At 44.3% G+C, this 23,511-nt stretch overlaps 2 protein-coding genes across 2 annotated transcripts in view; both read left to right on the plus strand.

Moving 5' to 3' along the window:
- Window positions 1-14,606: 14,606 nt before the first annotated feature.
- Window positions 14,607-18,986, plus strand: LOC307085534 (protein ABHD8-like; the record flags this gene model as incomplete). The annotated part of the gene is made up of 5 exons (XM_079750351.1): window positions 14,607-14,664; window positions 16,634-17,474; window positions 17,650-17,820; window positions 18,191-18,407; window positions 18,774-18,986. The coding sequence occupies exons 2-5, from the start codon at window positions 16,645-16,647 to the stop codon at window positions 18,984-18,986; spliced, it is 1,431 nt and encodes a 476-aa protein (XP_079606477.1). The 5' UTR covers window positions 14,607-14,664; window positions 16,634-16,644.
- Window positions 18,987-21,353: 2,367 nt separating this feature from the next.
- LOC307086014 (lysine-specific demethylase 4A-like) overlaps window positions 21,354-23,511 on the plus strand; it is a 31,454-nt gene continuing 29,296 nt past the window's right edge. Inside the window, exons 1-2 of the mRNA XM_079751016.1 lie at window positions 21,354-21,493; window positions 23,071-23,229. Coding sequence (XP_079607142.1) covers window positions 23,089-23,229 — 141 coding nt within the window. The 5' untranslated portion in view covers window positions 21,354-21,493; window positions 23,071-23,088. The remainder of the gene's footprint in view (window positions 21,494-23,070; window positions 23,230-23,511) is intronic.

Genomic DNA, 23,511 nt, shown 5'->3' on the forward strand with positions numbered 1-23,511 from the left:
ATTATTCAGCACTGTATAAAATCTACATGTAGGCCTACTCTTATGGCACCATTCAGCACTGTATTAAAACTACATGTAGAACCTACTTTTGAACTGGGGCGCTTTCTTTCTGTTGTTCTCCAGTTCCACTGATCGACTGTTGGACCTGAATGTTTATGTGTAGGAGTGTTTAAAAGGTACTGTTTGTGACCAAACATGGGAAAATGCAACACAATATTTATATGAATGATTGTGTCTATATTGTATGTAAATTATTGGAATCTGTGAATAAAGTGATATTTGCACTCAAGTTGGACTGATGATTGACATTTGATAGGAATATCTAATGGACAAATACCAAAGACTTACTGTTAACTAAAGTACATATTGCAGCTCTCTTTGCATATATTTTTAGCCCCATGCCCCCTGCTGGTGTAATAGTGCAGGTGTTTGTTGTAAGGCAGGTTGATTGAGTAATTATTCAGTAATAATTTATTAAATTTTGTCTGACACCTTTTATGTTTAAATGTTAGGCTTTACTCATCCCACAATAAAGTAAGTATAAGGTTATTGAGTCAAAATATCTAAATGTGGGGGCTTTCCAAGTAAGTATTGATTGATATGGCTTTAATCAAATCGGCATACTGTATATACTTCTGCCACAGGATGCCACCCCTCAAAATCTCCTGCCACCCTCTTGCCACCCCATGAGAATTTTTCTAGATCCGCCCCTGTTTTTAAATGGTCTGAAATGCACTTGATTCCCACGTTTCAATGATGTATAAAACAGTTGAGAATTTGTCCATCTGAAAAAAAAAAACATAGTTAATGTTCATTCCCATAGCTCATTCGTTATTATATAGAATATATTTTATTTTACATTTCACATTGCATGATCCAAGACTGGGGAATGATGGGGCCTTGAGCCTGTTTGTTCATCAGTTGGGAGTTATTTATATTGATAGTAATTTTCTTGTCACGTTACTTAAAATTTCCTAATAACACACATAGCAACCAATCATCATGCATTTAGAATGGTGCATTTCCAATTATGACGTCACAATTTGTTTCCTAAGCAATAAATTGTGTTGTCCAGAGATATTGCAAAACAACTTTCGGCTTTTTTTGTGGTGAGAACATGGACGGTGAGTTCCCTGCTCCGTGCAGAACAGTTTATTTTTGGTGGACCGTTGTGAACGCTTCGGGTCTTCGGAGAGCTCTTCGGCTCAACACCGCCACCCTCAGTTCAGAGAAAGACGCACGTTCAATTTCGGAAGGCTACCTGATAACCAGTAAGTCTTCCTCCTATCTGGTGGAAGACTTTCGAGGGGAAGGAACCTTTGGGAAGGTGGCCAGATGTGTTGAACCAGCCACCAATGTAAAGGTGGCTGTTAAAATCATCAAGAACCACCGACACTGTTAGCGTCGGCTAAGCAAGAGGTAAAACAAAACACATTAATAAGTTAATAAATAACGTTATGTAAATATATATTGCTAAAAATGATATGCCCATTTTTCTAATTTTGTGTGTTTCTTTTTGGTACTCGTTTTTTATTTGATTTTGCATTGTAAAATATCTCTTTAACCTGCTCTTTATGCTCTTTATGCTCAGATTCACATCTTAACGCGCCTCCAAGCCCTGGGCCTGGAAAGATGTGGGATTGTGAGAAGGATGGGGGCCTTCAAATACGATCCCCACTTCTGTCTTGTGTTTGAGCTCCTGGACCCGTCTCTCCTATTCGCCCAGCAGACAGCAAACCACAGTATGCCTTTGGTGCCGATCAAAAATATAGTGAAACATGTAAAATTTTGTGTTTCTTGAGTGTGTCTGATTGCGTATACGATTTTGGATTTAATCATCACACTTTGCTATTTGATACTATGGGGGATACGCGTGCAAACTTGTCCCCGTTCGGTGAAATTCACAGTTTCTTTAATCTCAAATAGTGCATCCACGTGAACTGCGTAGATCTGCAAATATATATATATGGTTGGCCATGGTCTACGTCTCATCCAAATGATCAATGATGGGTACTGGCCAATGAGAGGCTAGGGTTAGGGAGTAGGGGTCTGCTGAACTGCTTGCTCCACTCCCAGGCAGCGTGGAGAACACACTCACTTTTACACTGCCAAGCCGGTACTCTCACGGCATGGCACACCCTGCAATTTCGATGTCTTGCCTGTGTTAAACCGAGGGGGTAAAATCCCCTGTCGTCACAGAGCCGGCTTTCTTGATTCACTGGAGAAGGCGGTACTACGCATGGAGAGTAGACCTCTTTACAATAATTGGCATTCTCTGAATGTTTTTAATTTTTAATGGTTCAAGACACTCGCATGCAAGAATGAGTATACATCTGAGTATAGGCTTCAAATGCGATTAACTATTTACAAGTGCAAAAACGCAAACATATTCTTTATTTGGTTGACCACTTGTTTTTTATCCTGACAAAAGCCTCGTAAGGAAAGTTCCTCTGCTGCTTTCTCATAGATCGCACCATCTTTCCCCGTCTTCGTTAAATACGACTGCATCAACTTCTCTCACATGATGGTCAGCAGCTCGCAGATTTCACCGCCCCTCCGGTTAGAACTACTCATGTTGATATCGCTGCGTTGTCTCTGTTGTAGAGACAACGCAGCAACACCTCTACCCAAGTCCCACCCCTGGAACCACAAAGCCGTCTAATCGCATTTACATCAAATTGAAACTGCCGTGAAGGGTCTGAGAGGGTAAATTGGGGTGCGAAATCAAGCCATAAGACGAACATATTTGGCAGTTTAAAAACTTTCACAGTAAGCAGCCTGTCTTATATAAGTCATAAAGTAATTATGCGAGTGATAAGGTGAGATTGTCGAACTTGTCGAGGAGCTGGTGAATCTACTGTTTTAGCTGGAATTCGAACAATGAGATAAAAAAATGAATGCGTTAAAAATAATGTACAAGTAATGTGCTTTGGCGGGTGGACTGGAGTTCCTCATAGAAAATCCAAATGGCTTAGTTCTTAATTCTAGCACTGCTTAATATAGTAGGTCTGAACATCACTGACAGGCTGTTATGTGTCACTTAAACAGAGTTTGTTTAGAAAAATGTAGCATGAATCATAGGAAGGGTGCAGGGCGTTGATAATTTTCTTTATTTTCCAGCAAAAAAAAAGGTGTCACCTTTTTGGGCCAACAACAGTTTGCACCCCTGTTAACCTCATTCTTGAACAACAACATTTTAACAAAATAAGAGAGATCGAGAAGTTGGAAGTAAGAAAGATAAAGACTTTATTATCAATCGCGAACAAGCAAGAAGAAAGCCTGAGCTAATTTGCAAAATAACCAAAGAACCACTCCCCAGACCCCTTCCTATATGCTCCATTCTGTCCATCCATCATCCATACGTCATAACCTCATCCCATGCATTCTTCCCTGATGTGGAAATCCACTGTACTTACAGTATGCTCTTAAACTGCTAACCAGTTCTCTCTAGTCCCCTCTCGGCTCACAGTCTGTATCTCACCATATAAGGAACATGCTAGCAACACACATTAAACAGCTTGGGGGGGCTCCATAGGCCGACAACACTCGCTCACTTCGGTTCATCCATAACCGTAACATACTGCAGCTGCACTTGGGGAGAGTGGTAACTGTCATCAAATATTGTTTTTCAGCTGGCCTCAGTCCTCGAACACCTTGGCACCCTTGGGACCATTCATGGCGCCCTGAAGACAGGACAGGGCACTCAAGTTAAAATCATTGTCTTTGGCTGTTCCCTCCATTTGGCTCAGGCAATAATTGGCCATAATTGCGGGACCCTCTGGTACAGCTAAGTAACTGACAGCCATCCTGACCTGTTTGGTTCCTATTGGTTATTGATTACAATGGTTCCTCCAATTTCTTATCTTTCTTTCATTTCAGATCCCCAGGAATCATGCTGGGTCTCCCATATACAGGCATGGTTGATGTGTGGTCCCTGGGTTGCCTGGCAGCTGAATTGTTAATTGGCAACCCCATTTATCCCGGCTACACAGAGTATGATATGGTCAGTCTAACAGTGTATTTCAAAGTCGATATACCCAAAATCCTTTTACAGTAGGACAATGTTCAAATTACAATCATGGGGTATCCTTGGAAAGATTTTTGAATCCCTGAACAATAATAATATTCTCCCACAATAATCCAGTGGTGGATTGCTAACCGGAAGGATGTGTCGTGTTGTGTTTCAGTGGGCATACATCATACATACCCATGGTGAGCTTCCTGATGCTATGCTGGACCAAGGCATCAAAACCCCTTTGTGTTTCACCAAAGGATCAGTCTGGAGACTCAAGGTATAACTATAAGTGTCTGTCTGTCCACCTGTCTTAAAGTATCTATGGGTCAATATAACCTAACCGAATCAGAGGCTATTTTCCAGACCCAATGGGAGTGTAAGAAGAGTATGAGGAGCAAAGGGCTGAAGCGGCGCCGGCCCAGATCGTTCTCTTTCACCTCCCTGGAGGAGGTTGTCGAGGTAGGTGTTGATCCAGTAGCATTGTGGACTTTGATAAATTGGCCATGTTGTGTCCCGTCTTCTAAATCATTTCATTTTAAACCTGAAGATAGGATATCAGCCAGGCCATCCTATCCCACCCAGCTTCACAGACCTGTTGAAGAGGATGCTCCATCTGGATTGTGACCAGCGCATCACACCATGCGCATTGCTGGAGCATCCCTTCATCAGCCTGGGGAGAGAGATCCAGACCAACAAAAGCTTCCCTGAGTTCACTGTGGTCCAGCCCTACAGCAGCTACCCTGAGCCCATTCTGGTCCAGCCCTGTAGCCTACCTGTGAGCCATACACCTTCTGTGTCAGAGAAACAGAAGAAGGCTTCAGTAGACACCACAGACAGTGGCAAAGGGTAGGTGTGCCATTCACTCTCCAATGCTACCTAGATCCACTATTGAGTTGCTTCCTAATATAATGCTTTCAACATTAATTTGGTTCTGGGCTCATGCACTGCTTAATTGTCTTTTAATCAGGATTTGTTGATGGAATTACGATATATAAAAAATCTTTCTCTGGATTTTTGATTTGACAGCACTGAATCCTTACCTTACTGCTTCCTATGGGATTGCCACGGAGACAGTGGAGGTCAAGCCAGCCATAGCAGACATCAGAGTAAAAAGGTTCTCTAAGACGTTATGAAGTCCTTCTGCTGCTATGGCTGCTTTCCCATGGGCAACTGGACTAACTGGTTCATACATGGACCAGCCCAACAGCAGCTGCTGGCCAGAGACCAGTGTGGACCACAAAAAGCACGGCTAGCCTGAGCCCAGTTTGGACCACAAAAACCGCTGATACTACAATAGCTGCTTGCCTGAACACAGCCTGGACCCCCCCAAAGACAGCTTCCCTGAGAAAAGTGTGGACCACCCCAAGGAATGTAGCTTCCCTTAGACTAGTGTGGACCACCCCAAAGGCTGCAGCTTCCCTGAGACTAGTGTGGACCAGCCCAAAGGCAGCACCTTCCCTGAGCATAGGTTTGGATGCAGTGTTTACCACCACATCAGTGGCCTAGTCTGGGAAAAGCAGATGAAAAGGAGACTTGTCCAACTGTGAGCCACACACCTTCTGGGTCAGGGTTATGGTTAGAAGGTTTAGGGTTACCTTATATGTGTGGTCTGACAGAGTCATCTAAGGAATTGATGATTAAGGAACTCAACATCTCAACTGAAATGTTCTGAAACAAAATCGCTATGGAGGGGCTGTGAATTTGGCCCTTGAGAGTCATGGCTCTTATTAGGGGTCCGAGCAGCGAAGCTGCTTGGTCCCCTATTGTTTCTGTAAGTTGTTTTTTTTTCCTCAAATTCTGTAAAAGTCATACTGCAGCCTATACAGTTAGTCGAAAACTCTTGAGATTTGCAGGTATGGTTACCAATAACCCCCACTACCCATACACCCATATTTGTGGTACTGCACCCAAAGGTGGCACTATTGTAAAAAATCATTAGGCTTATTTCTCCATATCATTGGGTGGGCTTGAGCAGCAAGAATCTAGCTTCGCCACTGATTGAGCAGCAGGTGTTATTCAACGCTGGGTCTAGCTTCTTGGCATGGGATGATCTCTCCCAAACAGGACACACATACTCCGCAGTGGAGAAACACAGGGACAGAGCAGTAGATCTTAGTGTGTGTGCTGTGACTCCCCATTTGGAGTTGGTCAGCTTCCGGAGGATGTTATTTCGGGAGTTAACTTTCAGTTTGGTGTTTTTGACATGTTTCTTATAGGAGAAAGTGCGATCCAGTGTTGCACCAAGGTAGACAGGGTTGGTGCAGTGCTCAAGAGGTGTTCTAGACCATGTGATGTTAAGAGGTCTGTTTGCTTCCCGGTTCCTGAGATGGAACGAGCAGGCTTGGGTCTTCGCAGAGTTTGCGTGTAGGTGGTTGCGATCGTAGTTGAGATGTAGCTGATCTAGGGCTGAGGTGAGATACGCTTCTACAGCTTCAAACGTATTCTCTTGGGATGTTACACAGAGGTCGACAGCGTAGATGAACCGCTCAGTGGTCTGGTCCATTGGCTGGTCATTTGTGTAGATGTTATATGGAGCCAGCACACTACCTTGAGGTAAGCTATTCCGTTTGCTTGTTGTTAAGGACAACAAAGAAATGCCTATCTTTCAGGAGGGCTCCGATGAGGTCTGTCAGTGCCAGGTCTTCTCCAAGATCTTTTTCAGGAGGAGGCGGAGGTTCACAGAGTCACATGCGGCAGACAGATCAACAAAGACGGCTCCTGTCACCAGACCTTTATGGGCTTTATGTCTTCTATGTGCTTCTATATGTGTGAGATTCAGAAGTTGACTTGTTGTGGATTTGACGGGTCGGAATCCAGCTTGTTGAGGGACGATGGCTGGTTCAACGACTGGGGCAAGCCTGTTTGAGGACCAAGCGTTCAAACAGCTTGTACGGGTGGCATAGCAGGGAGATGGGGCGGAAGCTCTTTGCATATGTCATAAATATTTGACCTGTTAAGCCCTTTGAGACTGTAATGGTGATTAAGGGCTATACAAATAAAATTGAATTGAAAATTGAATGCTGGATCTTTACCGGGTTTTAGAAGAGCGATGATTATGGTTTTACTCTTTGGGATGTTTCTTGTCAGAATCCCGCTTAATGTCGTTTATATACATCCTTAAGCAACGCCAAATCATCTGCTCGTAACCAAACAACTTCAATCTATGTCTCCGGATTCCCCCAACTTTGTATTGGGAGATGGGCTGTGAAATTAACGCGTTAATTTCGATTAATTAATCACAGAAATAACACGTAAAAAAAATTAACGCAGATTAATCGCACTTCTATAGTGCCCTTTGACCCGGTGCATCATTTGCGTTGAAACTAAATGGAGGCAGACGAGAAGACGTTTCTCAGCCCCGTGAACGGAAAATTGAAGTTTAAACAACTCCCAGACGGAACTGTAGATAGGAACACCGTTATTTGCAATCTCTGTAGTAAGGAATTTTCCTATCACCGGAGGTTATCAACCCTTAAATATCACCGCAAAACATTTGGTAGCAAGCTCGCAGGTACGAGCTGCCACAGCCCCTGAAGCTGGCGTTAGCAGCCAGCCTCGTCAAGCCACACTCGACCAGGCGTTCAAGTGAGTGAAATGGAAATGTTATTAATTTCATCTTAAAATGCACATGTTTTAAATAAAAGAGACATTGAACTTTAAAGTCTATTATTCATTGAATCAATCATCTGCCATAATTTCCTTCTTGAATTAAATTATTTTGAAATACTTTCTCAGAAAAATTTAAGTACGCGATTAATTTAGATTAATTAATCACAGAGCCTGTAATTAGATTATTTTTTTAATCGCTTGACAGCCCTAATTGGGAGATTTACAAAGTTTTAAATACAGCCCCTTGGTAAATTGAATTAATAACTGTACATTAAGAAGTATTTTCTGCTCAATCGACAAGGTTTAACTGCTTTCTCCTCCTCGACTGCATGTTTGTATACAGCGTGCAGGCTTGATGCGCATGCTCCGCCTCGTCTTCTTTTTTTAGCCGAGGACCAGCGCCACACAGTTGCCTTGAATATGTACTTCAGCGTTTCTACAGCTAGATGCGTTGTTGCATTGAGTCCGTCTTCATGGAGAACTTCCTGAAACGCTGCCAAGGAGATCGTTTTCACTCGTGTGGACAGGGCCTAAAAGGCTGATTATGGTCCCAAGTTCACGCAACGCAAGGACCAAGCAGACGCTTTGACGCAGTCGTGACCCTGTTTGGGTTCTGTTTCTGCTTTTAGTGAGCAGCCCAATCACAACCCTTGCTGCTGTGTCGCCTCGACGGAACGTTACAATTTTTTGGAGGCGCACGTCAGGCTCTTGCGGTGGACGTAAGGAGGGTGCGCAAGGGCATAACGGGTCCGTAACCCCCTTGCGTTGTGTGAACGTGGGACCAAAATCAGCACTTTAGAGTTAACGGTGTCCTCTCAAACAAGCTCCTGTAGTGCCGAGAGACGGGAGTCGGAGGCGGAGTATCCAGCACTGAGTTTTAATTAACACAACTTGAAAACCAGTACATTCCAAAAACCAACAGGACTGAACTGAGACAGTCGTTCTGTCTCCTAAAAGAGTCCGTGCTAAACACGCCCCCCACCCATAGTTCCGTGGGTGAATTATGTTAACCACCACACAAGCCAATCACCAATAGTCACAGTCCTTGTGACGGAAAGGGGTGACGACCCGACCCCGTCGCGAGTGGATGACAGGGGCCGAGGCAGAGGAAGCAGCAGGCACGTCTCCACCAACTCGGCGGTGCCGGGGTCAACGAGGTCGAGTCTCAACGGCCAGCATGGGGGTTGCGCCACCTCAACCTGTCTGGAAACGTCCACGTTAGCTGGCTTAATCCTATCCCAGGAAACGGCCTCCACTTTCGACGGAAGAGGAGCGGCCCCATTTTTGTTGATGAGATGCCCAAGGAAGTGGATGGAGGACAACCCGAACAGGCACTTTGCCAGGTTGATGATCAGTCCGTGCTGGTCGAGCCTCATGAAGAGGTCGCGTAGGTGACCCTGGTGCTCCTTTTCGGAGGAGCTGGCGACCAGGATGTCGTCCAAATAAGACGAAGGGCATCCCCCTGAGCGCGGAGTCCATTAACCGCTGGAAGGTCTGAGCGGCGTTTTTGAGTCTGAATGGCATACGCAGGAACTCAAATAACCCGAAAGGTTTCACTACCGCCCTCTTGGCAATGTCCGAGGGATGCACTGGCACCTGGTGGTAACCGCGCACCAGGTCCGGTAGCGGTCGGGCGTGGTAGCATCGTTCAGGCGGCGGTATCCCCACAAGGTCGCCACCCACCGTCTGGCTTGGGAACGATGTGGAGGGATGAGGCCCAGGGGCTGTCTGAGCGGCAGATGATGCCCAGGCGCTCCATGTTGGCGAACTCCGACCTAGCGACCTTCAGCCTGTCGGGGTTAAGTCGTCGGGCCCTAGCATAGACGGGTGGGACTTTGGTGTCTATATGATGCTCTACGCCATGTTTCGCCGTGACCGCGGAAAAGGTAGGTCGGGTTATACCGGGGAACTCCCTGAGCAGGCGTTGATGTTCGTCCCCCTCTGAGCGGGAGCTGGAGAGCCCGCCGTAAGCTGCTTGACCGCGGGCACATGCAAATGAGGAGAACGTCCGTGCGTCCACCAGGCAGTTGTTTTTGACGTCTACTAGCAGATTGTGCGCACAAGGGAAATCCGCGCCGAGGAGGGGAAAGGAGATGTCGGCCGTGACGAAATCCCATCTGTATCGCTGGCCTCCAAAGCACAGGTCCGCAGTCTTTGTACCATACGTGCGGATGGGTGTGTCGTTAGCGGACCTCAACTGTGGACCGTGGACGCCAGGCGCGGTGTCCTCCACCGTAGCCGGCAGGACGCTTCTCTGAGCACCGGTGTCGCAAAGAAACTCGCGGCCGGAGAGAGTGTCCCTGATGAACAATAGCCGGGTTGACGTGCCTGCACTCACGGCCACTAATGAGCGCAGGCCTTGGCGTTTCCCGTCGGTTTGAAATTGCACGGGGACTGGCACCTCTTTGCCTTAGCGCCAAAATGCGCGTGAAAATAGCACATACCTGTACTGGCGCGGCCTTTGGCGGCCACTGGGGCTCTGTTGGCAACTCCTTCATTGTCCGGGGGGTAGACACTGCGTGTTGGGGCTAGCACCTCAGGTACGAAACTCCGAGCAGCCTGGAAAAACCGGTCGGCTTCTTCTGCCAACGCGCGTGGCTCGGTAATCCTCGTGCCCGCGAGCGCCGTCCAGACCTGCGGTGGCATGTGTTGGAGGAACAGCTCTATTCAGAGGAAGTTAGGCTCTTCCGCACCCAGCAGGTTGAGCATCATCTCCATATGCTCAGAGGGTTTGCTGTCCCTGAGGCCCCGAATAGCTAACAACCGTTGGGCCCGCTCTGACTGCGACAGCTCAAAAGTCTTCAAGAGGAAGGCTTTGAGGTCTCTGTACTTGCCCTGGTTGGGGGGATTCGCTATAAAATTCGCCGCCCGGGTCGCAGTGGATCTCCCCAGCGCCGATACGACGTGGTAATAACGTGCGGTGTCGTCCGTGACGTCACGGTTGGCAAACTGCGCCTCCGTCTGCACGAACCACGCCGTCGGTGAAAACTCCTAGTACTCCGGCAACTTGATAAAAGCGTTATTCGCCATGTTCGTTTTGGTCCCTGAAGCTTCAGCGAGACCTACGTCGGGGTCACCAGTGTAGTGCCGAGAGACGGGAGTCGGAGGCAGAGTATCCAGCACTGGGTTTTAATTAACACAACTTGAAAACCAGTACATTCCAAAAACCAACAGGACTGAACTGAGACGGTCGTTCCGTCTCCTAAAAGAGTCCGTGCTAAACACGCCCCCCCACCCATAGTTCCGTGGGTGAATTATGTTAACCACCACACTCCACTCATTCTTTACACAAATAGCTACCAGAGCCAGTCTAAGAATAGACACTTTGTAATGTTTGCAGATGACTCGGTCATAGTAAACCTGCTGAAACGAGGGAACTTGATCATAGACTGGTCGTTAAAGACTTGGCATGGTGGATGCTTGTCATTTTAGGAAATCAGCACCATTCCCCAAACTCACGTTATTGAGGGAACTGAAAATGATTTGGTGGAGCACAACGGATATTTGGGTACTGTGTTTAAAACCAGGTTGTGCTTTCAGTCTAATGCAGATGCAATTTCTAAGGTTCAACAACGTCTTTACTTCTTGAGGAATATAATTCCTTTACTGTGTGCACCAAAATAAAATATTTTTTTCATAAACATACTTTTATTGACTGTGTGCTGTCTTTATGTATTGTGATGTGGTTTAGGAACCTGACTCTTGCCATAGGCATTGTCGTCTTATCAGGGTGGCCAGCAAAGTTATTGCGGTGCATCAAGCACAGGCTCATACCATATTTGGTGTGTATCTGTATTGTGGCAACCCCACGCCGGAGGACTGGGAGGAAACCAGTCAACGCACGGAACAGCGCCCCCTCCATGGACAAGTAGTGCAAGGGAGATACATCCCTTCCAACACGGCTGGAACCGCCCTGCAATCAAGCAGGCACAGACGATCAGGGGGAGTGAGATCACCTGGGGGGAAGGCGGCGGCAGGAGGGCATTAAAGGCCGAGCACACGGCAGTCAAGTTACGAGACGCAGGGGTGAGACCGACATGCTGTTGTCCTGACCTATGGAATACTTTCCCCCAGGAATAGCGGAAGGACGCCGGGAGCAGCATCCACGCCGGACACCAGGACGGGCCCGGCCGGAGACCCTACCGCTCAGGGGAATAAGGAAAATCATAAATCAACTGAGGTTACTTCCGCTATGGGGAAAAGGGGGGGGCCCTTTTCCCCATAGCGGAAGTAGCCTCAGTTGATTTATGATTTTCCTTATTCCCCTGAGCGGTCCTCCAATAAAAACCCTCGTTCCGACACCAGGCTTGCGCATACTTTATTGGGGAGCACCGCCCCGACGACCGGGGTTGCCACAGTATCTATCCATCCCCTGCAGAAGGAGTTTGAGCTTCTTCCTTCAGGTGGAAGATAGGGTTCCAACTCAGAGACTCTTGTCTTTGCACGGAAATTTGAAGGCTAAATTGGCACAAATTACTGCATTAAGTCCTTTCTGCACTCAGTAATTTGCTTGTTTTTGTCTTCAGATGATTTGATCTAGCATTGTACTGTATCCTGTCTGGTCTGGTATGTTGTATTTATGATGGATTTAATGTTTTTAACTGGCTGCAATAAAAGGTCCCCTAGTGGGAAGATTTGACTTGACTTGACTCTTCATCCCAGCTTATTATATAAAGCTAACTTTGAAGATTGCAAACAAGAACCCTAAAACATACAAAACATGGCTGCACATCACCAGCATTATACCAACAAGCATTTTTCTTAGCACCAAAAATAAGAAATTAAAAACGAGTAACGTTATTACAGTGATTGCAGTCAGGTATGAAGGAACGTGCCATGTCAATGACAACCCCATACACTATATGAATAATATATGTTGCGCTCTATTGGATAGAAAATGACGACCTCCAAATAAGGAGAAGCTTGTTTGTGGATACTATTATGTATCAAAAAATGAAATTATTTTAATGAGATTGATTCCAATGAAGTTTTCTTTCAATTGAACTATTTCTGCTCGTCATTCAGTCTAGTTAAATATCAAATAATAAATATGCTGTACACACATGTAATCTCAACAATTCTCCCTTAGAGCAGTAATAAACTATTTTGAACTTCGAAAGAAATACACCACAGCAACTACCACATGACCAATGTGCATTGAATCTGTGATCCCTGACTGGTTCCCTTACTTAAAACACTGAACAATGGATGATGCATCTATTAATTACTGTATTGACAGTTTGTAGAATAAATTAGTTTTACCATGTGATGAGGTACTCCTTTTATTAGGCATCATTATGTTGTTCTTGTATCTACTATCTAGTAGTTTTACTTAGTCCAGGAACAGAGCACTGGCTGATGAGATGGAATACAAGACAACAATTTAAGAATATTCATATCTATACAGCAAAGTGTCATGAGAAAAAAGTATGCCCAGATTTGCATGGGTGGCCCAATCCACCCGCCAAACATTATCAAGGATTTGATGAACGCCAGTCCCCAGCCCACACACTCCATCGGTGAAACCAATTCACACTTTGTTGAGCAACCACAAGGTTTCTCTCAGAAGACTTAACATTGTGAACTAATGCTCAATGGCTTAGAGATTTTCTTCCCTTCAACATGCGACGTAGAAGGACTTCGATCCCACCCCGGTTGCTGATTCGTTTGATCCATCCATGGGTTCTCTTTCGCTTTATGTTTTTCGGCTGGTACTCTGTGCCGCGTTTTCCGGTCCGAACCTGCTGATACTGCCACGGTAGCTGGGAAAAAACCCCTGAACCCTCAGCCTGCATCTGTAGTGGTCCACATCGAACGCCTTGAGGTCCCCCAGGTGTCCGGGAAATGACCCAAGCGCTTAGTGATCTCAGGTGAGAAGATCCATCGCCTGCATGTTTTGGTATAGCAGTGATACTGCGGACAGACAGCACAATAAATGCATTATGAAAGGGATAACAATTGTTCATTTAAATATCAACATTGCATACCAAAACTGCGTCTCTCTGCTAAAAGTTTATCCGTAAGATTGGCTTCAGACCCACAAAGTCCCCAAAACAATATTAAGCTAAAAGTTTGTAATTATATCTAGAGCAAAAGAGACAAACTCGGGAACAACGGAGAGCAATGGAAACATCATTACACAAAGATTCATTCATAGCCCACTACTCTACTACTGTGATATGACAAGGAATACCCTTTGACGCGATAGCCTGCTAATGGTAGCAATTGAACACAAACATAATGTTGTTGGTCGTTACTAGGGAGTGAATAGACATGAGATTGGCTTATTACCTGCTGGGAGTTAATGTGCTACCAATTCGGAATAAAGAGTGCCGTATAATGTTCATTTTCGGCCACTTTAGTTGTCTCACTGCATGAATGTCAGATGTCCCTGGATGGGAAGTCGCCCTTGGTCCATGCGGCGCTATGATTGGCTCATCATTTCCGTCCAATAGAATCACGTCTTACTGCAGCTTGGCAATTGCAGTCATCCCACGATGTGTGATGGCAGGCGTCCATAACATAACCCCCGTTATGTATCTAAAATAACAATTAACTAATATGGAGCGACGGGAAAAGGACCACGAAATATTCATTAATTAGGCTACAACAATAAAGGGAAATCATGTATTATATCTCTGAGTCTAATAAGGTATATTCATAAATTAGGTCTTTATCACCAAAATAAATAACTTCATTTGAAGAATCCTGTTTTTGGTATTACGCTACTACCACGTGAGTTGGTAGCGATTCGTTAACAAAGAAAACACCAATCTCACTATGCGTTTCTCTCCACACACACACACACACACACACACGCACACGCACACGCACACGCGCGCACACACACACACACACACTGCTCGTCTCTCAGCCTTAGCAACAAGGATGCGCGCTGCTCGCATTGGCTGCGCTGTGCCCCTGGTGGTCGTCCATTCGCCCTTGTTATTGCCGTTCAAGTAGGGGCGTGTGAAGACGGAGACTGTCGTGGATGCGCATGCAAGGGCAAAAGGGTTGGGTAGAATTGGAAAATTCCAGATGTAAGCTTTATTATGGGTATTTTATTAAAATACAATTGGAACTTTTATGCATGCATTTTGTGTAATCATTGCAAACCCGTATGCATGTTGGAGTATTAGTGTGAGGCAGATTATTAGCGTCCACTAATTTGCGGCATCACAACGCTGATGAATTTAAACACAATTTCGTTCGCTCTGACTTTCAGCAATTTGAGGCACATTTGACATCTACTAATCCCTAATCATCGACTTTCTTGTGGGTGAGTAGGCTAATTGATTAATTATTGTGTTGCAGAATGGCCAACAGCAGCCTATCTGTAAACAAAAATGTGATATTTTGAAACGCAGATTTAGAATACAGTTTTCCTATCACTGTACAGCTTGCCTAGTTAAATATAATACACCGTTTTAAAGGCCTACGTTATAAAATAAAGGTGCAGATCATTGAGCATTTATGGGGCGAAATCCAAAATACTAAGTAACCTGCATCACGCAATTATCAGATAACTGCAGTATTCCAGAGAGCTTGTTTTTGTATTTGTCGTAGGCCAGACTATTTACTATTTATAAATAAAAATATTGTTTTTACATTATCTTAACGATGCAGGTTGAACCTAACAAAGACATATATCTATTTTATATATTTTTGTTATTATTACAATCCATACATGGGGGGGTTTGATTGCGGACAGAGCAGCAGGCCTACAATGTGTGCCACTTTGAACTTGTTGCCCATCCACCTTATTCTGCAATGCAGACAAAACATTTAAATGGTGTAAATATAGAAGTAGTTTAACAGTTCTACTAAGAGCTGGGGTTTTTGAAAACTACTTAAATGTGTCTATGTTTTGATGTAGTGATTCTGTAGTGCAGCAAAGCAGGACATCTTTGAGACTGGACACCTAGTTGGACTGTCATGGCAACTACGCATCTATGTCCATCTTACAAATGCTCTTCTTCTCAAGCAATTGCTCTTTCGGTTCATCACCAGGTTATAAATTGTGAAAGGTGCGATTGTCACGTACAGTTCTGTACTCAGATGTTTATTCAAATAAAAACGTAGATACGCAGTAGAAGAAGAAACAACAATGCATGACAGTTGACTCAAACCCACTCCATTATGCTTCATTCCCTAAAATGGAAAGAATAGGCCATACCCTGTGGATATGACCCTTCCCATTCTGTTTCCCCTTGATAAAAAAAGTTATGCAATGCTCTGCATATGCATTGGGTCCAACGTGCAACTATTAATGCCATCTCATGCAATGATTTGGAAGTTTGGCAGATAAACTCAAATTCAGTTTTGCCCTGCGCTATTGAGCAGATGAGATGGCTTGGGTTGCTGCTCGCCTACACCCACTCAGGCTGCCATGGCTAACCCCTTCCTATTTATACACTTGGTGTGGGACCATGTCAGGGGACGACTGTTATTTATAGTCAATGTCAAAGTTAGACTACAGATGGTAGCAAGCACCGGGTAATTGTTGAACGCTTTTTGCTTATGTCTGTATGAACGTTATCTAAATGTTATTGATGATGATTAGGGCTCTTTGTGAGCTTGGTTCTGGACAACAAGCGTGTGTTTTGTTTTGGCTGCAGCAATTTACTCTGGGATTTCCTTTGCTGAGGCCAGACATCACAGAAAGACCTCATCATCTTTCCTATTCGAATGGTCATTGGACTCCTTGTTGAAAGGATTATTGAATTTATGTGTGCGTGTGCGTGCATTTGTGAGCGTGCATGTAAACCTGCATGTGTGTGTGTGTGTTGCCGTCTGTTGGTGGGTCTGTGCAAGCATCCGTGCGTGCGTGTGCATAAAAGTGTTTGCCTGTTTATGTGTCTTTGCAAGTGTGGGCGTGTGTGTGTGTGTGTGTGTGTGTGAGTGGAAGTATGTGTGTGTGTGTGTGTGTGTGTGAGCGTGTCTTTCCTTGTTGTGCCTCTGCAGTTCTCATGAATCCCCTGTGACCATGTGTTTTGTGGTGATGCGTAGAGGCCGGCGCCATGCTGACCAGCATCACTGAAGGGATCCTCTGCTGCCTGACTGGGAAAGCTGCCAGTCTGGTCTTGCCGCTGGAATCCTCCGAGCCCTCAAACGGCTTTGAGTTTGTTGAGGTCAAACCGGGCAGAGTTCTACGGGTGCGACACATTGTCCCTGAGCGACAGCCCGTGGTCACCGAAGACCAGATGTCATCGGGGAAGAAGAAGACCAAAGTGGACTCTAATGAGGATGATGGCGGTTCTGAGGACGTGATGAAAGGCCCCCTAAAGGGTAGCAATGTGCACTGCAAGAGGAAGATCACAGTGTACCGCAACGGGCAGCTGGTGATCGAGAACCTGGGTGACGTGCTGCACTCAGAGATCCTGCAGTGTCAGGACGGGGACCTAGAGCCCTGCAGCACCGTGGAGGTGGAGCTGGCTGACTACAAGGAATTGGCCTCTTCCCCAGAACCCAACCCCATACCTCCCCGCGTCCCCCCTTACGCCGGGGACCTGAAGCCGGCTCCGCCCCCCCGGCGCCGTCGCCGCAAGCCCAAGCGCACGGTGCTCATCGACTCCAAGAGGGCGATCTCCAGCTGCAAGGGGACGCAGTCAGACGTAGCTCTGTTCTTTGTGCACGGCGTCGGCGGCTCCCTGGACATCTGGGGCAGCCAGTTGGATTTCTTCTCTCGGCTGGGCTACGAGGTGATCGCGCCAGACCTAGCCGGCCACGGCGCCAGCAAGGCCCCCCCGATCGCAGCGGCATACACATTCTACGCCCTGGCAGAGGACCTGCGCGCCATCTTCAAGAGATATGCCCGCAAGCGCAACATCCTCATTGGTCATTCATATGGGTAAGTCTTTGTCTGTGTTTTAAAAATGAATAATCACTATGTATTTTTAAATAGTAGTGTTAGAATGTACATTGATCAAAGCTGTACTTCAAAAAATCTGATGGGAAATCTGTGTTAAATTGTGTGTTGCCTTCTTTCTCCAACATGGTTAACATTGTTTATATCTCTCTTCCAGAGTGTCGTTTTGCACCTTCCTAGCACATGAGTATCCGGACCTGGTCCATAAGGTAGTGATGATCAACGGAGGAGGTCCTACAGCTCTTGAGCCGAGCCTCTGCTCTATCTTCCAGCTGCCATCGTGTGTGCTCCACTGCCTGTCTCCCTGTCTGGCCTGGAGCTTCCTCAAGTAAGACTAGGACCATACCATCCTCATGACCTTGACTATGCAGTTGTTTGTGATTCTAATATTCAACTTCTACAACACAATTTATTTTTTTTGATACTAGTTGATAATGTTTTTTCTTTTTTATTTACAAACAAAAGACATTATGCTACATTGTAAAAATGAATAGACCCTATATTATTTGCGATAATCTGGAGATGCTTTTATCTAAAGCTATTTACGCTGAATTCAAGGATGCCTTCATGTACGCTGTGCTTGGATTTTAGCCCAGAACCTTTCAGCTGGCAGACAAACGCCCCTCACACCACTACCACTATACTGCTACAGTTCTCACTCCCCACATTTCCAGTCTAATATCTAATTTCTTCTCTAGAGCTGGCTTCGCCCGCCAAGGGGCCAAAGAGAAGCAGCTGCTGAAGCAGGGCAACGCTTTCAACGTGGCCCCCTTTGTCCTTCGTGCCATGATGAGCGGTCAGTACTGGCCCGAGGGCGACGAGGTGTACCACGCTGAGCTCACCGTGCCCATCCTTCTGGTGCACGGTATGTGTGACAAATTTGTGCCCATGGACGAGGACCAGCGCATGGCGGAGGTATGTCGCCATGGGGTCGGAAGGGGGATTTGATGTCATAAGGCAAAAGTAACCCTGGGTGCTTTGAAATGCTGCATTTATCTGTCACTCATTTATGTTGTTTTATGTCCATTAATAATATTTGCCTTTACTTTCAGATCTAACTTCTTAATATTGTAATATATATTTGCAAACGTGTTATAACTTTATAGTATCATAAGGAAAGGCTGTTTACTTAAATACAACTCAAAACAACACAAGCCCTTCAAAGTGGAATGCTTAGATGCATTACTATGTCTCCAATGATATGCAGACATATTCTTTCTATCAAATAGCTTTGACCCTACTGTAGCATAACACTTTCCTTCATTTTTCCTCTGCTACCAGATTCTCTTGTTTGCATTCCTCAAAGTCATAGAGGAGGGAAGTCACATGGTAATGATGGAGTGCCCTGACACCGTTAACACCCTCCTACATGAGTTCTTCCTATGGGAGCCCGACATGTCGAAAACAGAGAGCATCAAATGTGACACAGAGACAAAGGCTACCACCAACGACATAGTCCAGACACTGAGAGTAAACAAGACTGTGGACAAATAACCAGAACAATGAGTCTTGGTTTAGGGTAGAACCGATCAGAGGGCCATCTTTTGAGAGTTGGCACGTGTCCATAAGGCTGCTTATTGGCTGAGATCTGTTACAAAAATAGAGCCGCGCCTCGGAGTATGTTGGTGGCTGATGGTGCTCCAAGATAAGGCAGAACTATGAAACGAAATCTGAGTGGATGGGGATATCCTTACCGTGAGCGAAATAGTCTGCTTCTATATTTGGCAGATACGTGTGCGCTCATCATGTGGTGTTTGCAAAATCACATGATACCTGGATGTCCAAAGGACTCAGCCCATTTGTGATTCGTGTATCCAATGTGTTGGAAAAGTGAAAAGACTTCTGTCAGACCAAAGTGAAACAGGCCCATGCCGAAATGGTGTGTCTATTTCATTGCCTTCATCTAATATTCTCGGTAAAGCACTACAGAACAACTGCCATTGTTAAATGGTCGTTGATTAATAACACTTGTGCCCATCTTACATGTGCTTTAAATGGAAAAATGGCCTAAATATATATATATATATATAACGTTGGAGTTAATCAACCCATTAATTGTTTCTTCTTCAGACGGCATAGGAAAAATGGTGATGAAAGGTTATATGTGTTATGATGTTGTTTAACCAAATGCTGACTGGAAGGGAGTTAAGGACGTTAAGGTTGTGAATATTCACAGTCAACATGAAAGTAAATCATTAACCATTGGTTCTATACTAGTTAGTAATTAAACATGTCATACTTGACCATACTGTACATCAAAATAAATTACTAAAACCTATTCAAGGTACTGCTCAAAGTAATGTATTGCTAAAACAAACATGTTTAAAATGCAAACGGCCTGTTGTGTGCATCATACGTCACAGATCATTCGATCAAGACTGAAGGTGTATGTGAAGATAGAAACATATGCCAAATTACCTAAAATGAATCAGTATTGCAATAGTATGTTGAAATATCACCCCAATCATCCAGGGACAAAGCATACAAATATACCGTGCTTGGGTTTATTTTAGAGAAGCTAATATATTCCTGTTTTCTTTTAAATAGCTGCCAAAATAATGAAATGTAACTGTATTATCATCATAAATGTGTTTATCACTGAATAGATAAATATTCAACAACAAAAAGCCTAACCTCTTCCAGTCGACCCTTTGTAATTAACAATGTCGAAATGAATGAATAGGATAGAATTGTTGTTCACAAAAAATACATTCATTCATGGATGTTAATTTGTCTCACAATGAGATGGGAGAGACCGAAAGTATTAAGCACATTCTAATATGTTCCCTGATTATGCTTACCTGATAACCGCATGACAATATTTGTATTATTTTTTGTTGTGGTGCAGCAATTGTAACCAAATTGGTGAATAATAAGCATTGTCATTAAGGTCAAACACTAATGTCAGTCAGCTGAAGGAGAAATTCCTTAACCTAGGGTTGAACTTCTGACTTATCAGGTTGCTACATATGCATATTTTTGGAGGAGGGATGCAAAACGACTGGATTTATGCAATCTGAGAAATAGATGTTGTGTTTTGTATGATGAAGAGGAATGGACATTTTATAAAAAGAGAAGGAGTTGGCCTCTTGCCTAATGGCTATATATATTCATCATGGATTTAAAAACAAACCAATAAGTGCTGCTGGTACTGTATGTATGTCTGACACCTTTTGGTGTAAATGGTCCATAATATCATTACAACTGCAGGGTGCACAGATATGTATTCTAATGCTAATTGATGTGCAATAAAACTGTCAGTGCTCCAATGTGCTATTATTTGTGTTTACAATGTGTTAATGTGATTGTTCAACATATGCACTGCTTGAATGCAGATGCATATGAAATTATATAGCCTATCAAAACTGTTGAATTCAGTGTATGACTGTGCCTTTCTTGGCATGAAATAAAAATTATGTTTGCAATCTAAAAGTGTTTATGCTTATTTTCTGTGCAGTAATCATTAATGTAAATAATTCATCCACTACCAGAAAGATATTTTATCAAATAGATATTGGTCATAACTGGCGCTTGACTTGATTAAAAATCAAGGAAAGACATACCTAAAAAAAACATCAACAAGCTGGAGCTGGAGGCTTCAGTGCAATAATTGAATCATTTCTCCCATCATTATGGAGTCTAATCTCAAACGGCGTAGTTTCAACGCGTTACCATGTTAGCAGTAAGATGCGCAGTGTACACACTGATAAAACGTCAAAGTGAATACTATCTAAAACAATATTAAAGTCTACAAATCCTCTAGGAACATATTTCCACTCACACAAGCCATGTCCCGATTGGCTGACATTGTCCCATGCGTAATGTGGTAAACAAAATGGGCAGACCGTGCGCATGCGCAGACAAGGAATGGAGCAGAGCGATCTAATCACAAGAGCATTAGTTTCAACCTCATCTTGTCAATAAATATTGAGTTTAATATTTTCAGCATCGGGCACACATACATCACCCGTGACAGCGACTGTTCCTGGTGTGGAGCGTTGGTAAGTCAAGTACATTTACTTGGTGTGGCTGTTTTACACTTGTAAAGCTTCACGTTGGACCATCATATTCTGCTAGCTCAATTAGAGTTAATAAGTGTTATATTGTTAACAAACTTTACTGGGTACCAGTACATTAGGGGACAGAAGCGCAGATGTGTTGAGGTCTCATCCACCTCAGTGGAACACGCCGTGTCTTAAAGCATGGTTAAATATCCACTGTACTTTAGCTAATCTGTTTGACAAATGCCAAACCGACATAAGTTTGGAAGGTAATTCCACACGTCCTTCAAGATGTTAGAGATGCATATTTAAACACTTTAGAAAACAACCCCTAATAGTTTATAACTACCGTTTATAATCTAATTTGAGGAATTATCTTCTGCAATTTATATAAATGAAGCTGAGCTAGCTTAGCGTTAGCTTAGCATGCTAGTTCAGTGTTGCAAGTTTAAATATTTTATTACAGTAAGTCACTTCGTGACAATTCACGAAGGTCTTGCGAATCTTTTTTATATATATTTACCCATCGAAAACGACTATTTGTCTGTTATTTCGGAAATAGTGTTTTTCCCCATCGTGGGTACGGTCTATTTCCTGAAGTAAAGAGCCTCAGCTCACAGTGAGCCGCACAGTCGGCTTGTACTCTCTGGGCCGACGCAGAACTTAACGAACCCGAGAAAGGTGTGCTGAGGTTACTGGTACACAAACGTACTCCATGCACCATGAGATTCACCCATTGTAAGGTGTAACCATCACATGTGTTGCACCCCTGCATACACCAGTCTAGGAATGTACAGTTAATGTGCAAACGCCATTGACTATCACACATGCAAGTCTGGCAGGCAATGACCTTCGTCGTAGCATTGATCCGTAGTGGAACTCAAATATATTGGTGCCGTATTGATAACAGTGGCGTAGGCTATGCATGTACCCAATGGCATTACTCGTGTGTGTAATTGCCGGTGCGAGAGGCTGTCTGCAGCATCCGGACAAAAATTGCAAAAAACCGACATTTGTTATTAACCACAAGTTTGTGACATTATATGTATAAATGGAATTTAAAAAAAAAGTGATTTGTGTTTTGTTGATAAACCGCCCACTAGAGAACCGCCTACTGTTGCGTTTACAAGGCTATCCGTAGTTTGTTATGGACAGCTAGTGGGCGGGTAATCCAATGGTTTATCCCACCCGCGGTTTATCCCACCCGCGGTCTTTTCGAAAAAACGTTGCTATTTGTAAACACGGCAATCGCTGCTCAAACAAACTCACGTGTTCATCCCCTATCCTGCCATCAAATCACTATATTCGAGGATCCTTATAAAATAAGTTGGAGATGGCAAAGAGGCATACATTTACGTTAATCGAATGCTATTAAAAGTGTTTGTCTGTCATTTTATTGTAATAATTATACAGCTATTCAGACAGCTGGGCGGTTTGGGAGATTTATTCTTGTCTGCGATTTAGGGGTTTCTAGACATGGTTTGCAAATGGAAACCAATGCAGTGATGGAACCAAATTAATTCATACATTTGGTCAAGCAAACTTCAGTAATGAACACGGGTTTCACCATCCTCCAGGACTAGGCTATCACTGGGATGGCGTCCGAGCAGGGGCATGTGAGCCCCGGCTCCAAAGGCATCATGACCTTCCATCCCACTGTGGAGGAGTTCCAGAATTTCAGCCGCTACATTGCTTACATGGAGTCCCAGGGAGCACACAAAGCCGGCCTGGCCAAGGTGAATGCCGGTCATCATCATCTCCCAACCTGTTTTCCCTTTTTCACTGATTCCTGGAGAATAAGACACCAGACGCAAACACCATGTTCTCCCCTGTGGCCAGTGATAGATGTTGCATCATTATAACTCTTGCATGAATGATGCCGTTTTGTTCAAGGCATACATCAATGGTAAATCTAAGTATAAAATATTTTATATAGCAGTCGAAATGCTGGAAATTTGGTTTGGTGCAAAATTGACTTTATTTGATACACTTTGAGAATTACTTCTATTATTGAATCA

This window comes from Pollachius pollachius (assembly GCF_949987615.1).
Source record: "Pollachius pollachius genome assembly, chromosome: 14".
NCBI classification, from domain to species: Eukaryota; Metazoa; Chordata; class Actinopteri; order Gadiformes; family Gadidae; genus Pollachius; species Pollachius pollachius.